Source organism: Trachemys scripta, chromosome 19 (genome assembly GCF_013100865.1).
Source record: "Trachemys scripta elegans isolate TJP31775 chromosome 19, CAS_Tse_1.0, whole genome shotgun sequence".
In the NCBI taxonomy this organism is placed as follows: Eukaryota; Metazoa; Chordata; order Testudines; family Emydidae; genus Trachemys; species Trachemys scripta.
Genome location: NC_048316.1, coordinates 14,120,408 through 14,141,070, shown reverse-complemented (window position 1 = coordinate 14,141,070; position 20,663 = coordinate 14,120,408). Strand labels below are relative to the sequence as shown.

Genomic DNA, 20,663 nt, shown 5'->3' with positions numbered 1-20,663 from the left:
ATATTATTTGTGAAACACCGCAAGTGTACATGGAGCTTTATGGTAACTAAGCAGCGATCAATAAGTCACAAAGAAATTATCTCGTGTCATCTGTGTGGACTGCCTAGTGAATATTAGGGATTTAAGTGAGCTGTGTGGGGTAGGTGGGCGTAGATCTGAAAAGAAGATTACCAATTACTGGTTCATAACCCTACCTTGGGATTCCCTCTGTATATCCTTGTGCCTGGGAGAACTAAAACCAGTGCTCCATGGTGAAAGGATGGTGAGTGTGAGGATGCTGTCTGTGACAACAAATTCAGAGGATTGCCAATCCCAAGCATTCAAAAATCATGAGTCAGGCCCCCCATATTGAGGCAACTGGTTTAAAAAATCATGAGAGTTGAAAAATAATACATTTTGGGTTCTTTTTATTCTTTTGCCTTCTGGATTTTGAGCCTCTGGGGATCACGTTTTCAGACTTTTCTCTGCAACTATGAGGGCTAGAGATTTACTTTTTAAAAAAATGAATGCTGAGCGTCTCAGATAATCACATGACTCCAGGAGATGGATCTTTAAAACGAATTCCAAATATACTGAAAAATTCTAAAGCTCCACTTTACTAGAGTGAGCCCCCTGTGTGGTGTATCAAGACTATATTATTTCCTCCTAGTAAAAAGTAAAATGTAATAACTTGTGTTTACAGATGCTTAAAGCAAATGGTGTGGTCACATCCGTAACAGAAAGACCACTGGGCCCTTCTGGACTAGGTATTTTCATAAGCAAATAACAGATGCTGCACAATTCTGTTTCAGATAGAGATATAGGGACCTTTAGATTCCATAAACAGCCTGTGATTTACAAAAAAGACCTCTCAGCTGCAGAGAAGGTAAATCGTGACTTCAAGAATGTCTTCCCCTATAGACGTAGAGAGTAAATTTTCAAAAGGGCCTAAGCAAAATAAATCTCATTTGACTTTTAGAGGGACTAAGGCACTTTTGAAAATTTTACCCAGGTTCTATAAAAGGAGATTTACAATTAATGGGTTAATTAGGCATAGAATGCATTAGACAGAGCATAGGTTAATTAAGGTGATTGTCTTAGGCTGACCAAGTGGTTAAGAGAACCATAACTTTACGCAGTATGAGGGGAGGCTTACTGCAAGAATCTACAGTTCACTAACTCGTTATGTAATCAGAAAAAGGCATGCACAGTCCAGACATCCAAGTGTCAGGAGAGGATGACTGCACTGGTTCTATGCTGCAGCTTTGAAATGTACAACATCTTTCAAGGTTCTCTAGGTAGAGCTTGCAGAAATTTCAAATTCTGTACCTGTTGATGTGTGTAGTGCCTTGCACATACAAATAATAATCGGCAACTAAGGAATGAAGAGGTCAGAGTCCCCCTAAGGAATTCAGGATGTGCATACACTGAGAGCTTGAGCGCCTCTATGGAATTATAGTCATTTCACTTATGTTCCAAATTTGGCCCTTTTTAATTCAATACATGGCACCCCTCCCAGTTTCCCCTGTGTTGTTCATCTGCTCCCCAGGCTCCTGCTGTATGTGCTTCCTCCCCTCCACAGTTCCTTGCTGCTTCCCTCCTGCTGTTCATTCAGTTGCAACATTGGCTTTCCCCTACTTCACTGTGCTCTGTTGGTTGGAACAGGGGACTGCAAATCAGGAGAGCTGGGTTCTGTTTCTGCCTCTGGCCGGCTATGTGATCTTGAATGAGTTGCTTAACTTCTCCGTACCTCAGTTTCCCAGTCTGTATAATGGGGTTTCTGCTTTGAGTTCTTTGGATCAATGCCATTAATATTACTACTACTTTACTGACAGCTCTTCATTCATATTGCTGGGCCAGTTCAATCTCTTCATTCATGGAGGTTATGACACACAAATGAATTATTATTAGCTGTACTGAAGTCCATTTCTTATAAGTTAGGCAAAATTATTACATTGATCTGCTACTATGAGCAAGTGTTCACACATATTCATACCTTGCTGGCTCTGTCTTTTTGTGAACAGGTACAACATGGTGACAACTTTTCACTTCTCTTCTCCAGTTCCTCTAAATGGCTCTGGGTGAAAATACCAGTAAAATGACATCCAATTGCAAATCTTGCCTTGGACATCCTATCAAAAATTTAGCTGAGACACATCAGAACTAACTATGACTCCAAATTTGATAAGATCAACAAAGCAGACTTAGTTACTCACATTCACCAAAGCCAACATCAAGCCGAAATGAAAAAAGCAGCTAACTGCTGACAATTACTGTTTAATCTCAATACTTCCTTCAAATGTGAATGGTCTTTTCTTGTATCAATGTGCAATTCACCCTTCTAAGGGACATTTTGATGAAGACCCAAAGCATCAACTAAATATGACAGTCAGGATAAAACCACTTAGCATATGCCCTTTTGGGGCTACAAAGCACTCTCCAAGCTCATGACACTACACAGCTAGATTAGAGAAATCAAGGGAAAAATAGCAAGTGTGCTACTATTTTTGTCCTAAATCTCAGCTAGTTCTATTCTTGGTTACATATTAACGTGATAGGCTCCTTGGGATCTGCTGAACCCTGTGCAAAGATAGACACACAGAGGCCCTTCCAGCTTACTACATGTTTGTGATTAGCTCCCCTCCCTCCTCCACATACCCAAGTCAAAACTTGGAGGGTCTTGTTCTGTGGTGTTTGGATTGCAGGGTGACGTCTCCATGTTAACCCTGCAGCTATCTCTATCATCTTTCATTGGTGCCTGCCACAGCAAGGATGTTTCCAAGCAGCACCTACCAAAATTCAGCCCCCTAAATCATTAGATTACTGTCCAACACACAGCTGGAGAAGAGGATGTTTAGCTACCAGGTTCATGGAAGCACTGCCATGACGTTTGTCCCTAGACCGTTACCTTATGCAGTTTAACAGCTCTGTTCAATCTTTTCTCCTGATTCAGCTGGAACTGTGTCCTCTCTAGAGCCTCTTTTAGCAGAGCATTCTCTTCTGTTTCTCTATAGACTTCATCTTCCAGTTTAGTCATCTCGGCCTGGTACGCTTGCAAAGATACCTTATTCGCCCTGTACAAAACAGAAGAGATAAAGTCCTTTGGGCTTTATTCTCATCTATGCTACAGCCTCTTGATACATCTCTGGCAGTGTAAGGGGCCCTAAAAAGAGAGGATAAATTACATGTACACCCACTTTAAGGCTCCTTTACACTACCAGAGGCATGGAAAAGGCCTTAGTGTAAATGAGAAACAAGCCCCCTGTTTTTTCCTGTGAAATGCTGAAAATATTTTAACAAGGACTTCCCACAAAAATTTCTCCTTAGTCCACGATAAACGCCTCTCTTTAGGGTGCATGTCTCTGCTGAAAGGAATGGCTAGGGATGGGGAATCTACTCGTCCTATTGAAACAAAAATGCTTTCTCATACCACAACCAAGCAAGGAGGTAGCATCATTCCACAGACAACATACTGAGTGTGTTTGCTAGGAATGTTTATACTTGATTTCTGCAAAGTACATGGAGTATGAGGATAGCACAGCACATCATTCGGTGTGCATGATTGTGAACACTAGGTGAAGACTCAAGAGGGGCTGCTGGGAGTTCTGTCCTTAGGAATTATGTTGAAAATACCTGCACATTTGGGGCAATTTTGTACATTTCAAAGTAAAAAAAAATTCCTTTAAAAGGCATTTTTATGTGTTCTGGGGATAGCTAGTTCTGTTAGGGAGACTTTACTATCCACAGGGATGGGGTTTTTTTCATAGGCAGGGAAATAACCCCAACCTTTCCTTCAATTTCAGGGTGGAATTTTAACCAGAGATTCCAGGGAATCTCATCCAACACTTCACTGTTCTTTTTGGCTTCATTTTCCAAATTGTTTAGACATTTTTCTTGTACGAGACAAACACCACATGTGATGCATATGATTAAGCAGAATAACACTGCATCACTTGCCATGGATTCTTCAAAGAATCATATAAATAATTAAAGACTATATAATTATTATATCTGTTACTAATAATAAATCTCGAAGAGGAAAAACAGACAAGAGTAATGTTGCTGCAGAATAGAAGCAGCCCCTCTGCTCATACTACAAACCTTTAGATATCGTTTTCATCTGCAGGATTCTATTTTCAAATGTGAGTTTCTATGGGACGTAGTTAAGCGACCAGCCCTAACTTGGATTTCAAATGGGCACTCAGATGCTTAAAATGAATGAATGCCTAAGTGCTGATATAGGGGCTCAGAATTTGGATGTCCTATTAAAATATCCATTTCTGAAAACTGGGCATACCGTTTCCATACATAGCTTGTAATGGACAATCCTAACAACACATAGGTATTTAATACAATAATAGACATTGTGCCATCTTGTATGGTTAGTTTTTAAATAGAATTCCTAATGTATTTCATTGGTTAGCTTGATGTGGCCTTAGAAGATACCATTTTAGAGAGCTATGAAGTTCAAAGAGGGCATTTCCTAGCTTACGCCTGCTTTATTTCCACGCAATAACATAGTGAATGTTTTGATGGAAACACCAAAGGCTACTGTAATTAAAACTGAATTATAAATATGCTCCTTTCGCTAGATTTCTCACAAATTTTTGTCACAGTTTTGGGTCTTTTTGCTAAAACAGCTGGATCCACTCTCATGGCTCTTAGCAAATAGTAAATAAGTGTGTTTTCTCTACCTGAGTTGTCCAATGTCTGACTCATACTCTTTCAGTAGTTCTTCTTTCCTTTCCAGCCGACTCTTGAGTTTACTGATCTTATCGTACAGCAGCTCAAGGTCCTTCTGTCGTTGCAGTCTCACTTTTTCCCTCTCATCCTGAGAAAGATGCTTAACAGACTGCACTCCTGTCAGCTCCTTCACATTCATCAGACTTCCAAGAGCATGAATTAAGTTGAGGTACTGTATGAAGAGGAGAGAATGAATTATTTACTAGGTGTGCTGACTCCTAATTAGAAAAATCTCACACTGCTCAACCCATCTGCTTTCATTCTGTTTTAGTGTAAAGGATTCAAAGGTAGTAAATAAACGATTGTGTGCTAGCCTCTTCATTTAAATTTAACCTATTTTTTTCCTTAGCCTCTTTATGTGTTCCTAAGGAATCAAGCAGAACAATAATGTACCAAATACGTAAATTCATTCATAATGTATTAGACAAATTAATTTGACTATGAAGCAGTTAGGTGCAGAACTGGATCAGCATCCAGTGGTTCTCAAGTCACTATTTGTTGGGTTAAGTATCAGAGGGGTAGCCGTGTTAGTCTGGATCTGTAAAAAGCGATGTAATGGAGGCATAAGGACTCGAAACTAACTAGACCTTGGAGGTCAGTGTTGTTTCCAGGAAGTAGAAACCAGGATGAAATGTCGCTGTTGGGTTTAAAATAGGGAGATTTTATTTACAGTTATTTGGTGATGATCAGCACATTTTAAAAAAGGGGAGATAAATAACACACCGTAATTGGGACATAAATAGAAACAAGATGAGTCAGCGCACTGACTGTGTCCTTGGGCAGTGGTTCTTAGCAGTGGCTCACAAAGCCGTTACTGGGGATATGCAGGATCAGGTGGAAACATTCTCAGATCCAAACTGTGGGGAAGCGGAGAGCTGTCACTCAGATAACCTCTGCTGAAGTGGAAAGCGTGGGGTGAAGCATTCAGATGATGGGCAGGCTATAAAGGCCTAGACTGATATAGCAAAAACTCCTTCCACCTCAACACAGCATGGGAGTTGAACCAGTTGTTTTACTGGATTTTTGGTTCGGTCTTCCACTTCCAGTCACTCAGAGGGATACCCAAGCATATATTCGCATACGGAACACTCAGTCCTCTATGTCTCCTGAAGTTTAGAGGCTTCTCTATGTACACAGCCCTTCTTATATCATGCACCACAGGTGCAGCAGCCTTGGTAATGTTGGACTGAAACACCCTGCCCTGTTAGTCAGTCTTGATTCTGAGGGGAAAGTTTTTAAGTGTGTTTTGTTGACTCACTAATGCTCGTGGCTCATAATCCCACTCTGCACAAGGCAGGCAGTAGCAGAGACAGAAGAGCAGTTCGGAGGTAGGAATGCTAGGAGCAGCTAAGCTTGGGGAAAAGGCTTGAACTAAACATTGCTAATTTTGCCAAACCTCAGAAAGGGGCTGAGTATTTGGCTTTACATAGTGTGTGTGGTCTGTGTTTTAGAGAAGGTTAAGGATGGCACTTGCTCCCAACTCATTAAAATACATTTTAAACATCCCTATGTCTCAGGCTATTTATTCCTACACATCCTCTCTTCTTTTAAGGCAAAGCATACCCCAGCACATATCCACTGCAGTAAGCTGTCATGCCATTGAAGGGGCCCATTAGCTGGAGGGCAGTCTGGCTACAGAAATCATTTGGGCTTTATTTTAATGCCATACTAAGGAGACATTCAAAGATCTAAGGTCTTTTAAGGGAACATTTTTTTGGAGGTTAAAATTGAAGGGAAAAGAAACACATGCCATTGAGAGCTGCTCGGTCTGTATATTTCCCAGGCAACTAACAGAGGTTTTGAAGTTCCTGCAGATACAAATTCATACTCTAAGAAATACATGAGATTCCCAGGGTACATGAGATTCCCAGGGTACTTGGAAGCTGATCACTAAATTCTGAAACTGATTTTAACAGGACCCACAATATACTGTTTCCGATTGTACCTTGTCATTTATTTACATACCATCTTCTCGCTGAGGTCTAAAGCATCAGACATTTCCAACTTTGCTGTCCTCTCTAAGGCTACATTTGAATATGTGTTGGGAAAATGGCTTGGAAGCTGAAATAGACAGAGTAATGGATCTCCGTACTACTTGCAGACCAAATCCTGTTCTCCCTCCCACAGAAAACAAACAAACAAAACAACCGCAAGAACCCAAAGCTGTGGTGAAAAAATACCCACCAATGTCAAAGTGTGTCATTTCTGGCTGCCAGAAGGCCTATTATGTTGTTGTGCAAAGTACACTAAATGACATGTTAAACACACCTGATTGCTGGTTGACCATGCCACTTTCTTCTCTGATCCACCCTCAAAAGGGGCACCACCTCCACATGAATCTTTATACCGGCTTTTAATTAGGGTCCCCCTCTTGCTCAGTGCTCAGTGATTGTTTTGATGATATTGTATGTGTGCTGTTCATTTTTTCCTGCTATCACACTCTTCTCTTTAGCTAGAGCTTGCCCATACTACCATTGACTTTTTAAGGCAGAAAATGATTTAAAAAACTATAATGTGCGCATCAAAACATTCACGTCAACTTAAACGCCACTTGATTCCACCAACTGGCTTCCTTGGTTTTTTACACTCATTCACACTATCAGGGGAGTTCCTTTATTGTTCTCCGTATACATTTTGTTGCTTTTTTGCATGGTTCACAGCCTAAAGGCAGATAGTAAGATGGACCCACAGAGGACGTAGGGGCAGTGGGGCCAGATCCTCTGCTGGTGTAAATCAGCACTAGTCTATTGAAGTGAAAAATATTGAGAACCGGGTGTCTGAATCTTCTATGCAGCTTTGAAAATCTCAGCCCAAAAGTGTTAACTCAACATTCACTGTGTAAGGCTGAGTTAAAGGAGAGAGATATTGGAAACGTTCTATATAGATATAGTTACAGGAAGTCACTTTTTGTACAGACAGATGACTTCAAGAACTGTACTAAAAAGTCAAAGATATTAAGGAATATTTATCTGTAGGTTTTCTTATTGCCCCTTAAAAATGTTCCTATGTATTCTAATGAAACCACAACTAAAATAATATATAAAATTCTGTTTACCTTGGCCTCCATTTTTTTTATTGATGATGGCACACGTTCCTTTTCTAAGCCTATTTTCTGAGCTATTTTCTCAGATAGGTCTTTCTTTAGCACTATAAGTGGCTCAGGAACCTTCTCTTTAATAGCTAAGGGAACAAGAAAACCCCCCATGCAGAGTTGTTACATTGTCACATGTAAGATGTAATGGGTTTACTAAAAGCACACTGGTTTAATAATAGTTCTCAAAATTTCCTAAAGACATTTTTCTGTAAAAATATAAATATAAAATGGGTAACACATGGAATGTTTTTCTCATAAAATCAGGAACATAACCCACGATAAATCTAGTAATCAGACACTGTACTCAAGGTTTGAAATTTAGGGATTGCCCTGGAAATTACTATTCTAATCCTGGAATTTTATGGGGATTATACTTATCTTCAATATTTTTCTGAAGATGTATAAACTGTGGACAGAGAATGAGGCTACTTCTATACTTGGAGCTAGGGGTGTGATTCCCAGCTCGCACAGACATACTTGCACTAGTTTTCATCTAGCTAGTGCACTACATATAATAGTGTTGCCGGGCAGCGCAGCCAGCAGTGGCACAAGCTAGCTGTGCTAAGTATGTACCCAGGGGGTTCAGGCACGTTTGTACTCAGTGTGGGCTAGCCACGCTGCTACTGCAGCTACACGACTATTTTCAGCGTGTTAGCTCAATGAGCACTAGCGTGAGTATGTCAACGCGAGCTGGGAATCACTTTGCCCAGCTTCAAATGTAGAGAGAGAACAATTAAAAAAGTTAAATTAAAACAGGAAAGGAACCTCACAGCAAAAACACATATAACTTACTGTATTAATACTGCTCGCAGAGCCAAGTTCGTTGCTGGTATAAGCAGGCATAACTATTGACTTAAGTGGAGTTGTACCTGCTTATATCAGGAGTAGATGTGGCCCATGATATTTAGATGTCTAGTCAGACCTCTGCTCAGTATCTGAGGTCTGGTCTATACTACCTGCCTGAATCAGCGGGTAGAAATCGACCTCTCGGGGATCGATTTATCGCGTCCCGTCAGGACGCGACAATCGATCCCCAAATCGGCGCTCTAACTCCACCAGCGGAGGTGGTAGTAAGCGCCGCCAACAAAAAGCGGCAGAAGTCGATTTTGCCGCCGTCCTCACAACGGGGTAAGTCGGCTGCAATACGTCGAATTCAGCTACGCTATTCACGTAGCTGAATTTGCGTATCTTAAATCGACTCCCCGCTGTAGTGTAGATGTACCCTGAATCTTAAAATATAGTGAACAGAGCTTAAAGGGTTCTTCTTGCTGATTCATTTTGCTGACCTCTGAGCAGAATATAGCCCCTTCATACGTATATACCTACATATACTTGACTATCTCTGAATGATACACGGTATGCATCTATTATCATTTAACTATGGGCCTGGTTTTGCAGAAGTGTAAATCCATTCAATTTTATGGAGTTACGCTGGTGAAAGTAAGAGCAGATTTTGGCCATATAAGGACAATGGTTGCACAATTTAGGCTAGTTGCCTTTCCTAGCTTTAAACATTCTATTGATTTAGGCCCCAGTCTTGCAAAGACTTACACGCATGCTTAACTTATTCCTAGTCTGTTGTATGGGACTACTCGTGTGCTTAATGTTAGGAGGACTGGGGCCCTACTCATGATATATTATGAAAATTTAGTAATCCCAACATCACAAATTTGATTTCTTTCACTGTTGTGAAAGAGCCCAGTATCCCTTTCAGTTATATTCAACCTACACAATTACCAGGAAATGTTCTAGCAGAAGAACTGCGTGCTGTACTTACTTAAAGACTGAGTCTTTTCCAGCATCTTGATTCTGTCTCGGAGCTCAGTCAGTGCATCTTTTTGACGCTGAATTGTCTCCTCATGTCTGAGGCCTTTACATGTAGCTCCTAGGTCTGCCAAGTCCAAAGTCTGCTTCTGAAATCAGAAACCCATCCAAAGCATCTTGGATTATGTTACAAATTACTGTGCTCTGCACAAACGAGCACCATGTAACTCTTGAATAACTGCCATATCATAACCTTGGTTCAAAGTAAACACATGCATGCAGGTGCTTGGGCCCTAAAATTCTGCAGCTTTCCTTAAAACTATTACCCCACTTGCAGTATTTGTGATTCTGATCTCACCAGCTAGAAGTCATGTGCTAGTCATCTTAGGTGTTTTGAGAATCGAATTCTGGTTGCTGTGGGAAAAGTAGCTCTCTCCATCGGTTTTAGAGATAAGGAATTAAAACAGGAGTAGTTGGCTGGCTAGCAGTGCCTATGTAACACACTGGAGAATATGTGGTATAGGTCCCCCTCTGCATCAATCCGCAAAGGACAGGAGTTGTCCTAGCTGTAAAGCGTTGGCTCTTCAGTTCAGGCTGTTGTAGCTCACGCGTTTTAGCTCTGGAGGTCTCTGGTTCAGTCCCTGCTGTGTCAGCCAAGATGGCGGCCGCCACACCTCGATGCAGCTTATTCAGCATTGGTCTCAATGTGTAAATTGAATGTCAAATCAGCTTTTTCAACCCCTTTCAACAGAGGTTTAAATTAAGGCACTGCTCTCTTCAATTATTTCCGTCCCTGCTTTCTCAAGAAACTGCATCTCACATTGATGTGTTTGTTGTTTCAAAGCAATTCACTCTGTACGCCACATCTGAAGGTGATCTTCTAAATTATGCCCCTATTTGTTTTTTAAAAATATATATAAATGATGCATTTCAGTATTCCACCCCTGTTCGGTGTCTGGCTTTACGATTAATATACACAGATGTCTATGTAGCATGTTAATTCAAACTGCATCCAGCTAATGATAACTGGAGGATACTCTCTAGGGTCTCAATGCTTATTTTCATTGTATTGTTTAAAATCAAGTCATTTATAAAATGAAAAATAAGTAGTGCTGCACATATACAGCTGCAAACGTCCCCACCTCATGTGTAAGCAATAAGTGGCTGGTGCTAATTCTCAGTGCAACACCCAGCCACGATTCACCACTTTGGCTGTATAAGTCAAGTCAGTTCATCTTGCATTTTGCCTATTATTACAGAGGATTTTCATAAAGATGTTAATTAAAAAACCTCTTTCTGCTATTACAACCTTTTTGAATCTGTTCGTATTTTGGACAGTAATATATACAGCAGTTCAATACAAAGCAGGAAAACAGCGCACTTTTTCCCATTTTCTTATTCTTATTATATCCTATACTGTACATTAGACCCTCTCTGCCTACGTATCACCGGAAAGAACAGGAATGTGCTGTGGGAGAGCTAGAGGATGGTATCTTTTTTCAAAGCTGCTTTACACAATCTAATTGGCAATTATAACAACACTTAGCACTTCCAACACTTCACATTTGCAAAGCGGCTGTACAAACATTAGCTAAGTAATCATCACATTTTACGTTTTGCAGTACATAAAAACTGTTATCCTGAGTTTTCAGAAGGGGAAATGAGAGAGGTTAAATATTCCAAAAGTTGCTAGTGATTTTGATGAAGTGGGTTTTAGCCCACGAAAGCTTATGCCCAAATAAATGTGTTAGTCTCTAAGGTGCCACAAAGACGCCTCGTTGTTTTTGTTGATACAGACTAACACAGCTGCCAGTCTGAAACTAGTGATTTTGAGTACCTCAATTTTTGAGTATCTGACCGGGGACACCTTGGGCCTGGACTTTCCCAAGTACAGAGCATTGACAACGCCCATTGAAGTTAAAAGAAGCCACTTTTGAGAATTTCAGTGTAAGCGATTTGCCCAGGGCCAACATGTCAGTGGCAGAATTGGCAGAACTGGGTAGAGAACTCAAAAGTTTCTGACTCTCAGTACTGGGCTTAGCCCATTAGAGAATGCTGCTTGTCTAACAGTGAATGTACTTCTATGACAAAGCCAAGTAAACAAACTCTTGTTCAAGAACTGTAAAGCCACTTTACCTTAAAATCTTTTATCATTTTCCTCTTACTACTATTATGGTCAATAAAGCCATCCATCATAAATCCCACATCTACATCAACATCACATTTATTGGTATTGAGGTAGCATCCAAAGGCCCCAATCAAATTCAGCACCTTTTTGTGTTACAAATTGTACAAACACATAGAAAGATACAATCCTTGCCCTGAAAAAAATGTGAACTCTAATTTAAGACAAGATGCAGCAAAAGAGGTTAAAGAATAGAAGAGGCAGGGTGGGGGAAGTGAAGGCACGACAGGGGTAGCAATAGTCAGATTATGCAATGGCCTAGGATAGTTAGGTGCAGAACATAGATAGCACATAGCTGCGTAGTAAAACGATTACCACAACAAACATATGTACCAGGAAAGCCTGCTGGAAGGCATTAGACTCATCAAGGCAGTGAGTAACCAACCTTTTCTGTTGCTCTGGTCTGAGACTAAAAATGTGGCTCCCTGGCCCACTCCACCTAAAGGCGGGAAGTAAATACAACCCTCCACCTCCTTCCCTCACAGCTGCCTAGAGCACCAAATCTGGCAGTGAAAATTTCAAATATATGCCAGAAAGCAATGGATCCAGCAGTCTGATTCTTATTTCACCTCTGTACAGTTTTATACCACTGTAACTCCACGGACTTCAACCGGTGTACTCTGATGTAAGTGTACTTGGTGTGAGATCAGAATCAGGAGCAATGTCTGATTAAAGAGCAGCCCCTAATGAAACAAACATCTCAAATCCAAAGGAAAATGTTATGAAATATATATTATCTGTAGATCCTTTCTGGATATTGCTTCTCATAGATTGTTGACCAGGGCTTGCCCGCTCAGTTTGATTCTGCTACTGCATCAAGGACATCTTGCTCTAGGTTTTCTTTATTTAACAATTCTTTATTCTTTATTATTCAGTTTCGTCTATTGTAGCCTCAGTTTCTTGGCTTGTTTTGATTTGGACTTGCCTTTTTGGTTTTGGGGACTTCATCCTTTGTGGTGTTACTGGCCTGCACATCTGTTTGTGGTAGCTTTTCAAATTCACTCTCCTTTTCTTTTGCTGCATTCTTCAGCTTTTTCAGTTTTTCTTTCGTATGCCTGTGTCAAGAGCAGAAAATATTGCTGAAGAGGATGACGGGTGAAGGTGAATAATCAGTCTGCTGAAAACAGCAACATGAATAACTATTAAAGCATACAAATACATAGAGAGGAAGAGATAACTAGCAGTGATTTAGCTACAACTCAATTTTCAATGGCTCTTCCAAATCCCTGTATAAGATTGTTTGAGATTTCTGCAGAGGAAAGTAAAAATTTACATTTTAAAATGTTTCCAAGGGAAGTAGTTATCTAAACAAAATACTAATTTGACTTATGAAGTCAGTGGTTTTCTTTGCTGGGCTGGGTAGCTCACCCTCTGCTATTCTTTATGTTGATGTGACTTATACCTTAATTCTTCAGCTGAAGTTCTCAGGTCTTTATCCTTCTTGTCCACAAGGTCTGACATCTCAAATAACTTCTCTCTAAGCACTTTCAGTTCACTCTCTTGGCTTCCAACAAGAATTAGGTTCCGCTCCAGTTCCATCTTTTGTTTCTCACTAAGTTCTCCTGCATGGAGAGAGGTTTCAGTGGTTATTGGCTACCTTAGTGCCTGATGCTAGGTGCCTTCAACTCTATTAGGATCAGGGTCTTGGAGAATGCTTCTCTTCCCCATACAACATCACGATGGCTGAGATCAATGAAGGTGCTTTTTCCGACAGTCCATAGCTGTGTACACCCAAGGACCTCCGATACAGAGCTCACTCACTCCGGCAGTCCATTAGAGCTTGAGTTTACTGCCCCTCAGAACCCAGAGCAAGGCATATCTTTTCACTTCAGCAGTTGTGTCTATATCATTGCTAGTGCAGTTTTTCTTCTGGGTTGGAAAAGTACTGAGATGAGATAGGTTGTATTGTTTATTGTGGACAATTTAAATGAATATCCTGTTTGTAATGTAGGTACATGCACCCATATTCCATGGCTACCAGCACGCTAAATAAATCAGATACACACAATTCTAGTTTTAAAACTATTTTGTCAGACTCTATTCCACAATATTCCTTCCTTCCTTCCTATGCAGAATACAATATTTAAGCCTCTAAAGATAAAGCATTTAAGAATTCTGGCCAAAATTTTCAGAAGTGTCTAGTAATTTTGGATACCCAACTTGAGACATCTTAAAGGGGGCTGACTTTCATAAGATGGATGCTAAGCACTTTCTGAAAACCAGACAATTTTGCTTTTGCCTAAACCTCAATGAAAATGTTCCAGTGAGAAAATAATATCCATTTTCACTTTCTTGTTTCTCCTTCCATTAACACCTATTATCTAAGTATGATTTGGGGGAAGTCATGGCAGTATTGTAAATCACATGATACATTGCACAAACCTATCATATCCGACATTCTGGCTTTGGCTTCTGAGAGGTCTTTCTTTAATCCCAAAATGATAGCTTGCTTGGACTGGATTTCCTTCCGAGCAGCTGCTAATTCTCCTCTGAAATTCATGAGGCAGATAATTGCAAAACCCAATTTCATTTGAAAGATTAATATTACTTAAAGTGTACGTGTCATATAGGGTAAGATCATATAAGTAATACACACACACACATTATTTTAAAAATATGATTTTAAATCCCCTAAATCCAGGCACATAGAGTTAGGTATTACTGTCTTTCTCACTTCTTAATTCAAGCCAACATGCCTAGATGTTGCAGAATGGATGACATAAAATGACGTGGTATTTTGCATCAGACCTACTCCAATCAAGGTGGAACACTATATAACAGTCTGAGTTGGATGCAGCTCAACAGTGAAGGTAAAAGCAGTGTAGAACTCGGAGAGCCATCACTTGGCCTATGGGCAGTACATTGGCCATCCATACTCAAACCCACAAAAGCAATGAATGTAGTTGTCAAGGCAATGTCAGAACTACATGCTCTATGTTTTTGTGGCTTAAATATACTTTAAGTCCGCGGAAGTGATACTGAGCTGAAGAAAAACCACAAAAATAAGATGATATAAAGACTGGCTCCTTTCTCATGTACGAATCATTTCACATTGAGTTGGGACTCTATGCACATGTATTAGATGTTCTGGGCCTGATTCTCATATACACTAAGTGTATGTCTACACAGCAAAGAAAAACCCATGGCTGGCCCATGCCAGCCAACTTGGGCTCGCAGGCTTGGGCTGTGGGGTTGTTTGATTGCTGGGTAGATTTCCAGGCTTGGGCTGGAGCCCAGGCTCTAGGACCCTGTGAGGTGGGAGGGTCCCAGTGCTCAGGCTCCAGCCCGAGTCCAGAAGTCTACACAGCAATGAAACAGCCCAGCAGCCTAAGTCCAAGTCAGCTGGCCCAGGCCAGCCATGGGTTTTTCTTTGCTGTGTAGACAAACCCTTAGGGACCTGAAAGCGTGACTAACTTCCATTTACAGCCATGGGGAGGCTCCTTTATAAAACCAGAGTGGTATAAAGGGGGCTTAGTGTAGATGAGAATCAGGACCTTGGTCTTTTTAGAAGTCTGTTACTGATTACTAGTTTTCCTTAAACCCTTTTACATGATGATCAAAATCAGAGAATAGATGTCAGCTGCTTACATCAGAAAAACATGGGCCTCTTCATTGTCAGAAAGCTCTTGTGAAACAGACGATGCGGACTTCTGAGGCTCTTTCTGAAATACTAAAGAAAAAAATAAAACAATCAACTCAGTTACTAGTTTATTCTCAAAAACCTATGCATTCTTGAGGTCTGTTTGCTTTTGTGATGCAGCCTGAGTTTAATAGAGGGCTTTTGAGAGATTGTTCTGTAGATTTCCCATCAACAAGTGAATTACATTATTTGATTAGGGTCTTTCTTTTTGTACGTCTGTCCGTTCAAATCCAGTCATTCGCATCTTTGTATTAATAGGCAGCAAGCCGCTACAAGGAAATATTTGGCTTAGCAACCATAGCACATTAGACAGAAAATGTTAGATTCGGTCCTTCATCCTGTCAGTCACTTAGGCCCCAATTCAGGAAAGCTTTTAAACTTGTACTTGAAAGTCCATCCCCATTCAGGTACACTTAAGACATGCTTAACTCTAAGTAGGTGCTTAAATCCCATTGATTTCAAGGGTTACAGATCCTTCACTAAAGCATGGCCTGAGTGCATCTGGAAAAGTCATATTAGAAAACATAGTAAAATAAAAGAGACTTTTCATAGATATATTATTCATACTCTGATTCATGTTAGATATCCAGACCTACCTCAGAGTAACACACAAGAGAATGCTCTTCCAGAGTAGAAGGCTTGGTCTACACTACCCCCCTAATTCGAACTAAGGTACGCAACTTCAGCTACGTGAATAACGTAGCTGAAGTTCGAAGTACCTTAGTTCGAATTAGTTCGAACTTACCTTGGTCCACACTCGGCAGGCAGGCTCCCCCGTCGACTCCGCGGTACTCCTCTCGGCGAGCTGGAGTACCGCAGTCGACGGCGAGCACTTCCGGGTTCGACTTATCACGTCCAGACTAGACGCGATAAGTCGAACCCAGAAGTTCGATTTCCAGCCGTCGAACTACCGGGTAAGTGTAGCCAAGGCCGAAGTCAATGTACTACAGTTTCTGGAAGTATGCAGCTAATTTAACAGTAGCCGAGCGTTTATAACAATAATAAAAAACAGCTCCCATACATCCATTTACCTACTTTCTATTTTTTCCCGTAGAGCTACATTTTCCTCCTCTATAGTCTTCTGATGCTGTGTGGCTTCCATTAGTCTGTCTTCTAAAGCCACAATTGTCTCTGAATGTTGCTTGATTTGTTCTTTATATTCCATTATCTCGTTCTGAATTTTCTGCTTCAGTAACTCATTCTCATCCTGAATGAGTGTTAGATGTTTGTCTTGCATCAACAGGTGATCTTGCAACATGGCCTAGGAAACAGTTATTAAATCTCTGAGAAGTTTTCTGCGGAAACTTTTCAAAGCTCTGCTCCGAACTTTTCTTCCATATCATAAAAGAAGTGAATGAACAAGCTGTGTTTCATGAACAGTAGCAAGACCTGAGAACCGTTCCCAGTCCCTGCCCCAACATTTTGGAACTGGTTCCAAAGGGAAAGTGGGGATATTTGACGTTCGTGGAAGGGCCGGGGTTCCTGCCTTTTTAGCTCTCTCACTTACTGGCTGCTTCCCCTGCTTCAGGGATCGAGCTACTGCAGCCTAGGTGTTGCTGTCACTTCCCCCAACGAAGGTTGTTTCAGCTTCCCTTGGCCACAGCCAATGTGCTGCCTATTCCCTGTCCCTATTTCTGGTTCCCCTCTTAGTCCCCTAGCTCTCAACCCGTTTCATAATTTTAACTGTAAGTGTGGATTGCTGGAGTTTGACTGATTATGTAACTGACCCTGTTTGAGCCTGGGACCTACAGAGCTAAAACTATAAGCTACTACTACAATACCCACAAACTTCTCATGTGGGTGACAGTTCCATAGGAGGTGACCCCTCAAATTAATAGGTTTGCAGGGGTCTCTGGATGTGCTTGAACCAGCCTGGCTCATCGAGGTGCAATGAAGAAATTGCACTCAAACAAAAATGTGTATAATGCAAAACCTAGTAAATACATTCTCCTTTCTATTTTTTTTTATGGCGATATCCTATCTCCTAGAACTGGAAGGGACCCCAAAAGGTCATCCAGTCCAGCCCCTGCCTGCACTAGCAGGACCAAGTACTGATTCTACCCCAGATCCCTAAGTGGCCCCCTCAAGGATTGAACTCACAACCCTGGGTTTAGCAGGCCAATGCTCAAACCACTGAGTATTGTAGTTACCTCTCTCTTTCTAGCCTCTTCTAAGCTGTCCACTGCTTCTCTCAGTTTGGCATTTACAATTTCTTCTTCTTTCATTTTAAGTTCAATGATCTAAATCAGAAAATAAGCAGTAGATGAGAAAAAAGAACCAGAATCTTTCCTTTTCATTCCTAACGGAGTTGAAATCCCACTCAACCCATTATATACATGTAATCTCTGGGAAAATTAATCATGTGTAAGTAGGCACATGCCCAGTGAAGTCAATGGTGATGTGCCCTCTTACACCAATAATGAATTTGGCTCATAGTCATAAACATGATTTAAATTTTTTATTTAAGCACCAGGAGTTTGCAATAAATTAAGAAATAATAAGTCATTATTTTTTAAAATTGTGAATATTAAATATTTCAACTGGAGAAACTCACAATTATATACTTTGCATTCTACTGCACAGATTTAAAAAAATGTCAGAGGTCACTAGCTATTACTGTACCAGAGTTAATTCCAATTGGTGCCAAATATATCCCTTTGAATAGGGACAAAGAAAGTATATATAGGCCTGGGAACATCAACAGGGAAGAGAACTTGGCTGCACATCATTGTTGCTGCAAAGAAATACAGCTGCAGGTGCATTGATCTGACTATAAATAAAGTGGTGCAGATCCTCGTCTGCTTTACCTGCTGGCTGCTCTCCTTACTTCTAGATCTTTAATCATTTCAGAGCCCTATGGATGATTGGCACATACCCAAAAAGGTTTTCCCAAAGTGTGTGTGTTTGGTGTGTGCATACACATGCTGGATGTATAGCTATCAGGTTCATCTTCTGTTTAAGTTTTGCCTGACATTGAAACCCCTCATCGAACACAATCCAATGGGCTCCAAGCTTAGAGTGGATTTTGAAATTGGGAATGTAAGCTGTTCTATTTCATCTCTTTGGATTTCTAAATACCTCAGTCAAATGTCTCCATTGATTTTCCAAATGTTGGACCTTTTTCTTTTCTTCCTCCACAGATTCCTTTAATTTGTCTTTTTCCTGAGCAACAGCACTGTCCAGAATCTGAGACATCATATCAAATTATCACCCAAGTGCTGACGGTTTGTGTAACAAATAAATAAATATTATTTAGAGGCAAGACATTGTTGAGACGGAAAAGGCAGAGAGCAACTAATATGAGTCAGGGTTTTGGAGGGAGGAGGGATTATGAAGGAAGATTAACTGGACTTGGCACAACTTTAAAAAGAAGAGTGAAGAATACTTCATCAGAGATACTGCAGAGATGACAAAAAGAAAAGGGGAAGTGAATGGTCTGCTGATCAACTGATTAATTTGAAAACCAGAAGTCTGGAAAGGAAGTTCAAGAGGAGACTGATGAATAATTCAGGCAAATTTGTAATGCACAGTGTCATTTGAAATATGGCTACTAGCAAGAAATTAAGTCAAGTTGGAGAGAACTGTGATATTTTTTTTAAAAAAGTAAGTGTCCCCCCCACTAACCCCAGATATTCTGAAGATCTGTATTTCCCTGAATTTAAAGGAAGTCAGTGAAGACTGGTAAAGTCACAGACTAAAATCTGATCTAACAGGGATATTTTTCTTCGCAAATATATATGCTGATATATTTCAATTGTGGAGGGCTGTTTCCATAACAGAGGCTACAGCAGTTTTACAAAGGGATACATTTATGCCATCATCCCACCGTTCACAAACAGCCCTATAATATGCATTCCACCAGTGAGGGCATGTGAAGGGGGAGGAAAAGGTGAGATACAAATTCTAGCTTCAGCCTCCCGGGGAGTTATTCTAAACAATATCACTACTGAATATATTATAGTACTTCTATAAAGCATCTTTTATACAAAATTATCAAAGCACTTCACAAACATACTGTGAGGTAAATTAATCTATTATTAGCCCATTTGAAATAGCAGTCATCTGATACACAGAATGGTTTACATTTTCTTGCCCAGGCTCAGGTAAGGAGTTAGCTGTGGAGCCGTGAACAGAAGGGCTCCTGATTCTCAATTTGTTGCTCTAAACCTTAGCCAACAATGCTTTTAACAATGACATAATTGTTTTCTACTGGCCCCTGCTTATATTCATTTAGTATTGGTGCAGTAATTGCAAGTCTTGATCTCTCTCCTCACTTTAACAGAAACATACAGACCTGGGCCCAAAGCAGAGCACCAGATCTGGGGTAAAAGCCTGGCTCCATTGAAGACAATGGCAAAACTCTCATTGACTTCAAAGCTGCCAGGATTTCACCCCTGGACATTTTAGAAGTTTGGATCTGGATCTGAATTTTGGGGCTAGAGTTTATCTCCTTTATACATGCAAAACACAACAATGTATTTGTATACATTGCTTGTGCATAAAAGAAACATATTTTTAAAAATAAACTGCTTTACTATACCTTTTTATTTTCTCTCTCTTTTTCTAAAAGTATTAGTTTTATCTTGTCCTGTAATTCTGTCTCATGTTCCACTTTTAGTTCATTCAGCTTTTCGTGTAGCAGAGAATTCTGGGATTCCTGTAATTTGTCTAACTGGGCCTATAGAGAAATATTAGAAAACAAAGATATTAAGGAACTGGCCCTTTAAGCATAATGAGAAGGAATGATGTGGACGTTCACTAACATTTTAACAAACTGTTCAGAAAAGAATGATGTTTAAACAACATTTGTAATTAGGGACTTCTGAAAAAAGAATTCAGCTATAAAACTGGCATTGGACATAGACTGTTTCCATAACACTGCATTGCAGGCATATCCTACACTTCACATCTCTGCTTCACTCTGGATTAATCAATCAAGGTCTCTAAACCAGATCGCTAATAGTTATCACCATATTTTCATAGATTCATAGACTCTAGGACTAGAAGGGACCTTGAGAGGTCATCGAGTCCGGTCCCCTGCCCTCATGACAGGACCAAATACACCTCTACCTCAATATAACGCTGTACTCGGGAGCCAAAAAATCTTACCGCGTTATAGGTGAAACCACGTTATATCGAACTTGCTTTGATCCACCAGAGTGCGCAGCCTTGCCCCACCTCCCCGGAGCACTGCTTTACCGCGTTATATCCGAATTCGTGTTATATCGGGTCGCGTTATATCGGGGTAGAGGTGTACT

The 20,663-nt window shown here is 40.5% G+C and overlaps 1 protein-coding gene across 5 annotated transcripts in view; it reads right to left on the bottom strand.

Moving 5' to 3' along the window:
• The window catches only part of FHAD1 (forkhead associated phosphopeptide binding domain 1), a 56,525-nt gene that overhangs the window by 2,166 nt on the left and 33,696 nt on the right, over positions 1 to 20,663 (bottom strand). For 3 of the 5 annotated variants that reach the window (XM_034753342.1, XM_034753343.1, XM_034753346.1), the window contains 14 exons: positions 19,946 to 20,083; positions 18,484 to 18,591; positions 17,556 to 17,645; positions 16,441 to 16,666; positions 15,354 to 15,435; positions 14,148 to 14,254; positions 13,168 to 13,327; positions 12,691 to 12,820; positions 9,594 to 9,729; positions 7,778 to 7,902; positions 6,688 to 6,783; positions 4,674 to 4,894; positions 2,888 to 3,053; positions 1,976 to 2,056 (listed from right to left, as the gene is read on the bottom strand). In XM_034753342.1, coding sequence (XP_034609233.1) covers positions 1,976 to 2,056; positions 2,888 to 3,053; positions 4,674 to 4,894; positions 6,688 to 6,783; positions 7,778 to 7,902; positions 9,594 to 9,729; positions 12,691 to 12,820; positions 13,168 to 13,327; positions 14,148 to 14,254; positions 15,354 to 15,435; positions 16,441 to 16,666; positions 17,556 to 17,645; positions 18,484 to 18,591; positions 19,946 to 20,083 — 1,866 coding nt within the window. The remainder of the gene's footprint in view (positions 1 to 1,975; positions 2,057 to 2,887; positions 3,054 to 4,673; positions 4,895 to 6,687; positions 6,784 to 7,777; positions 7,903 to 9,593; positions 9,730 to 12,690; positions 12,821 to 13,167; positions 13,328 to 14,147; positions 14,255 to 15,353; positions 15,436 to 16,440; positions 16,667 to 17,555; positions 17,646 to 18,483; positions 18,592 to 19,945; positions 20,084 to 20,663) is intronic. The other 2 variants (XM_034753344.1, XM_034753345.1) reach the window with 2 other exon arrangements.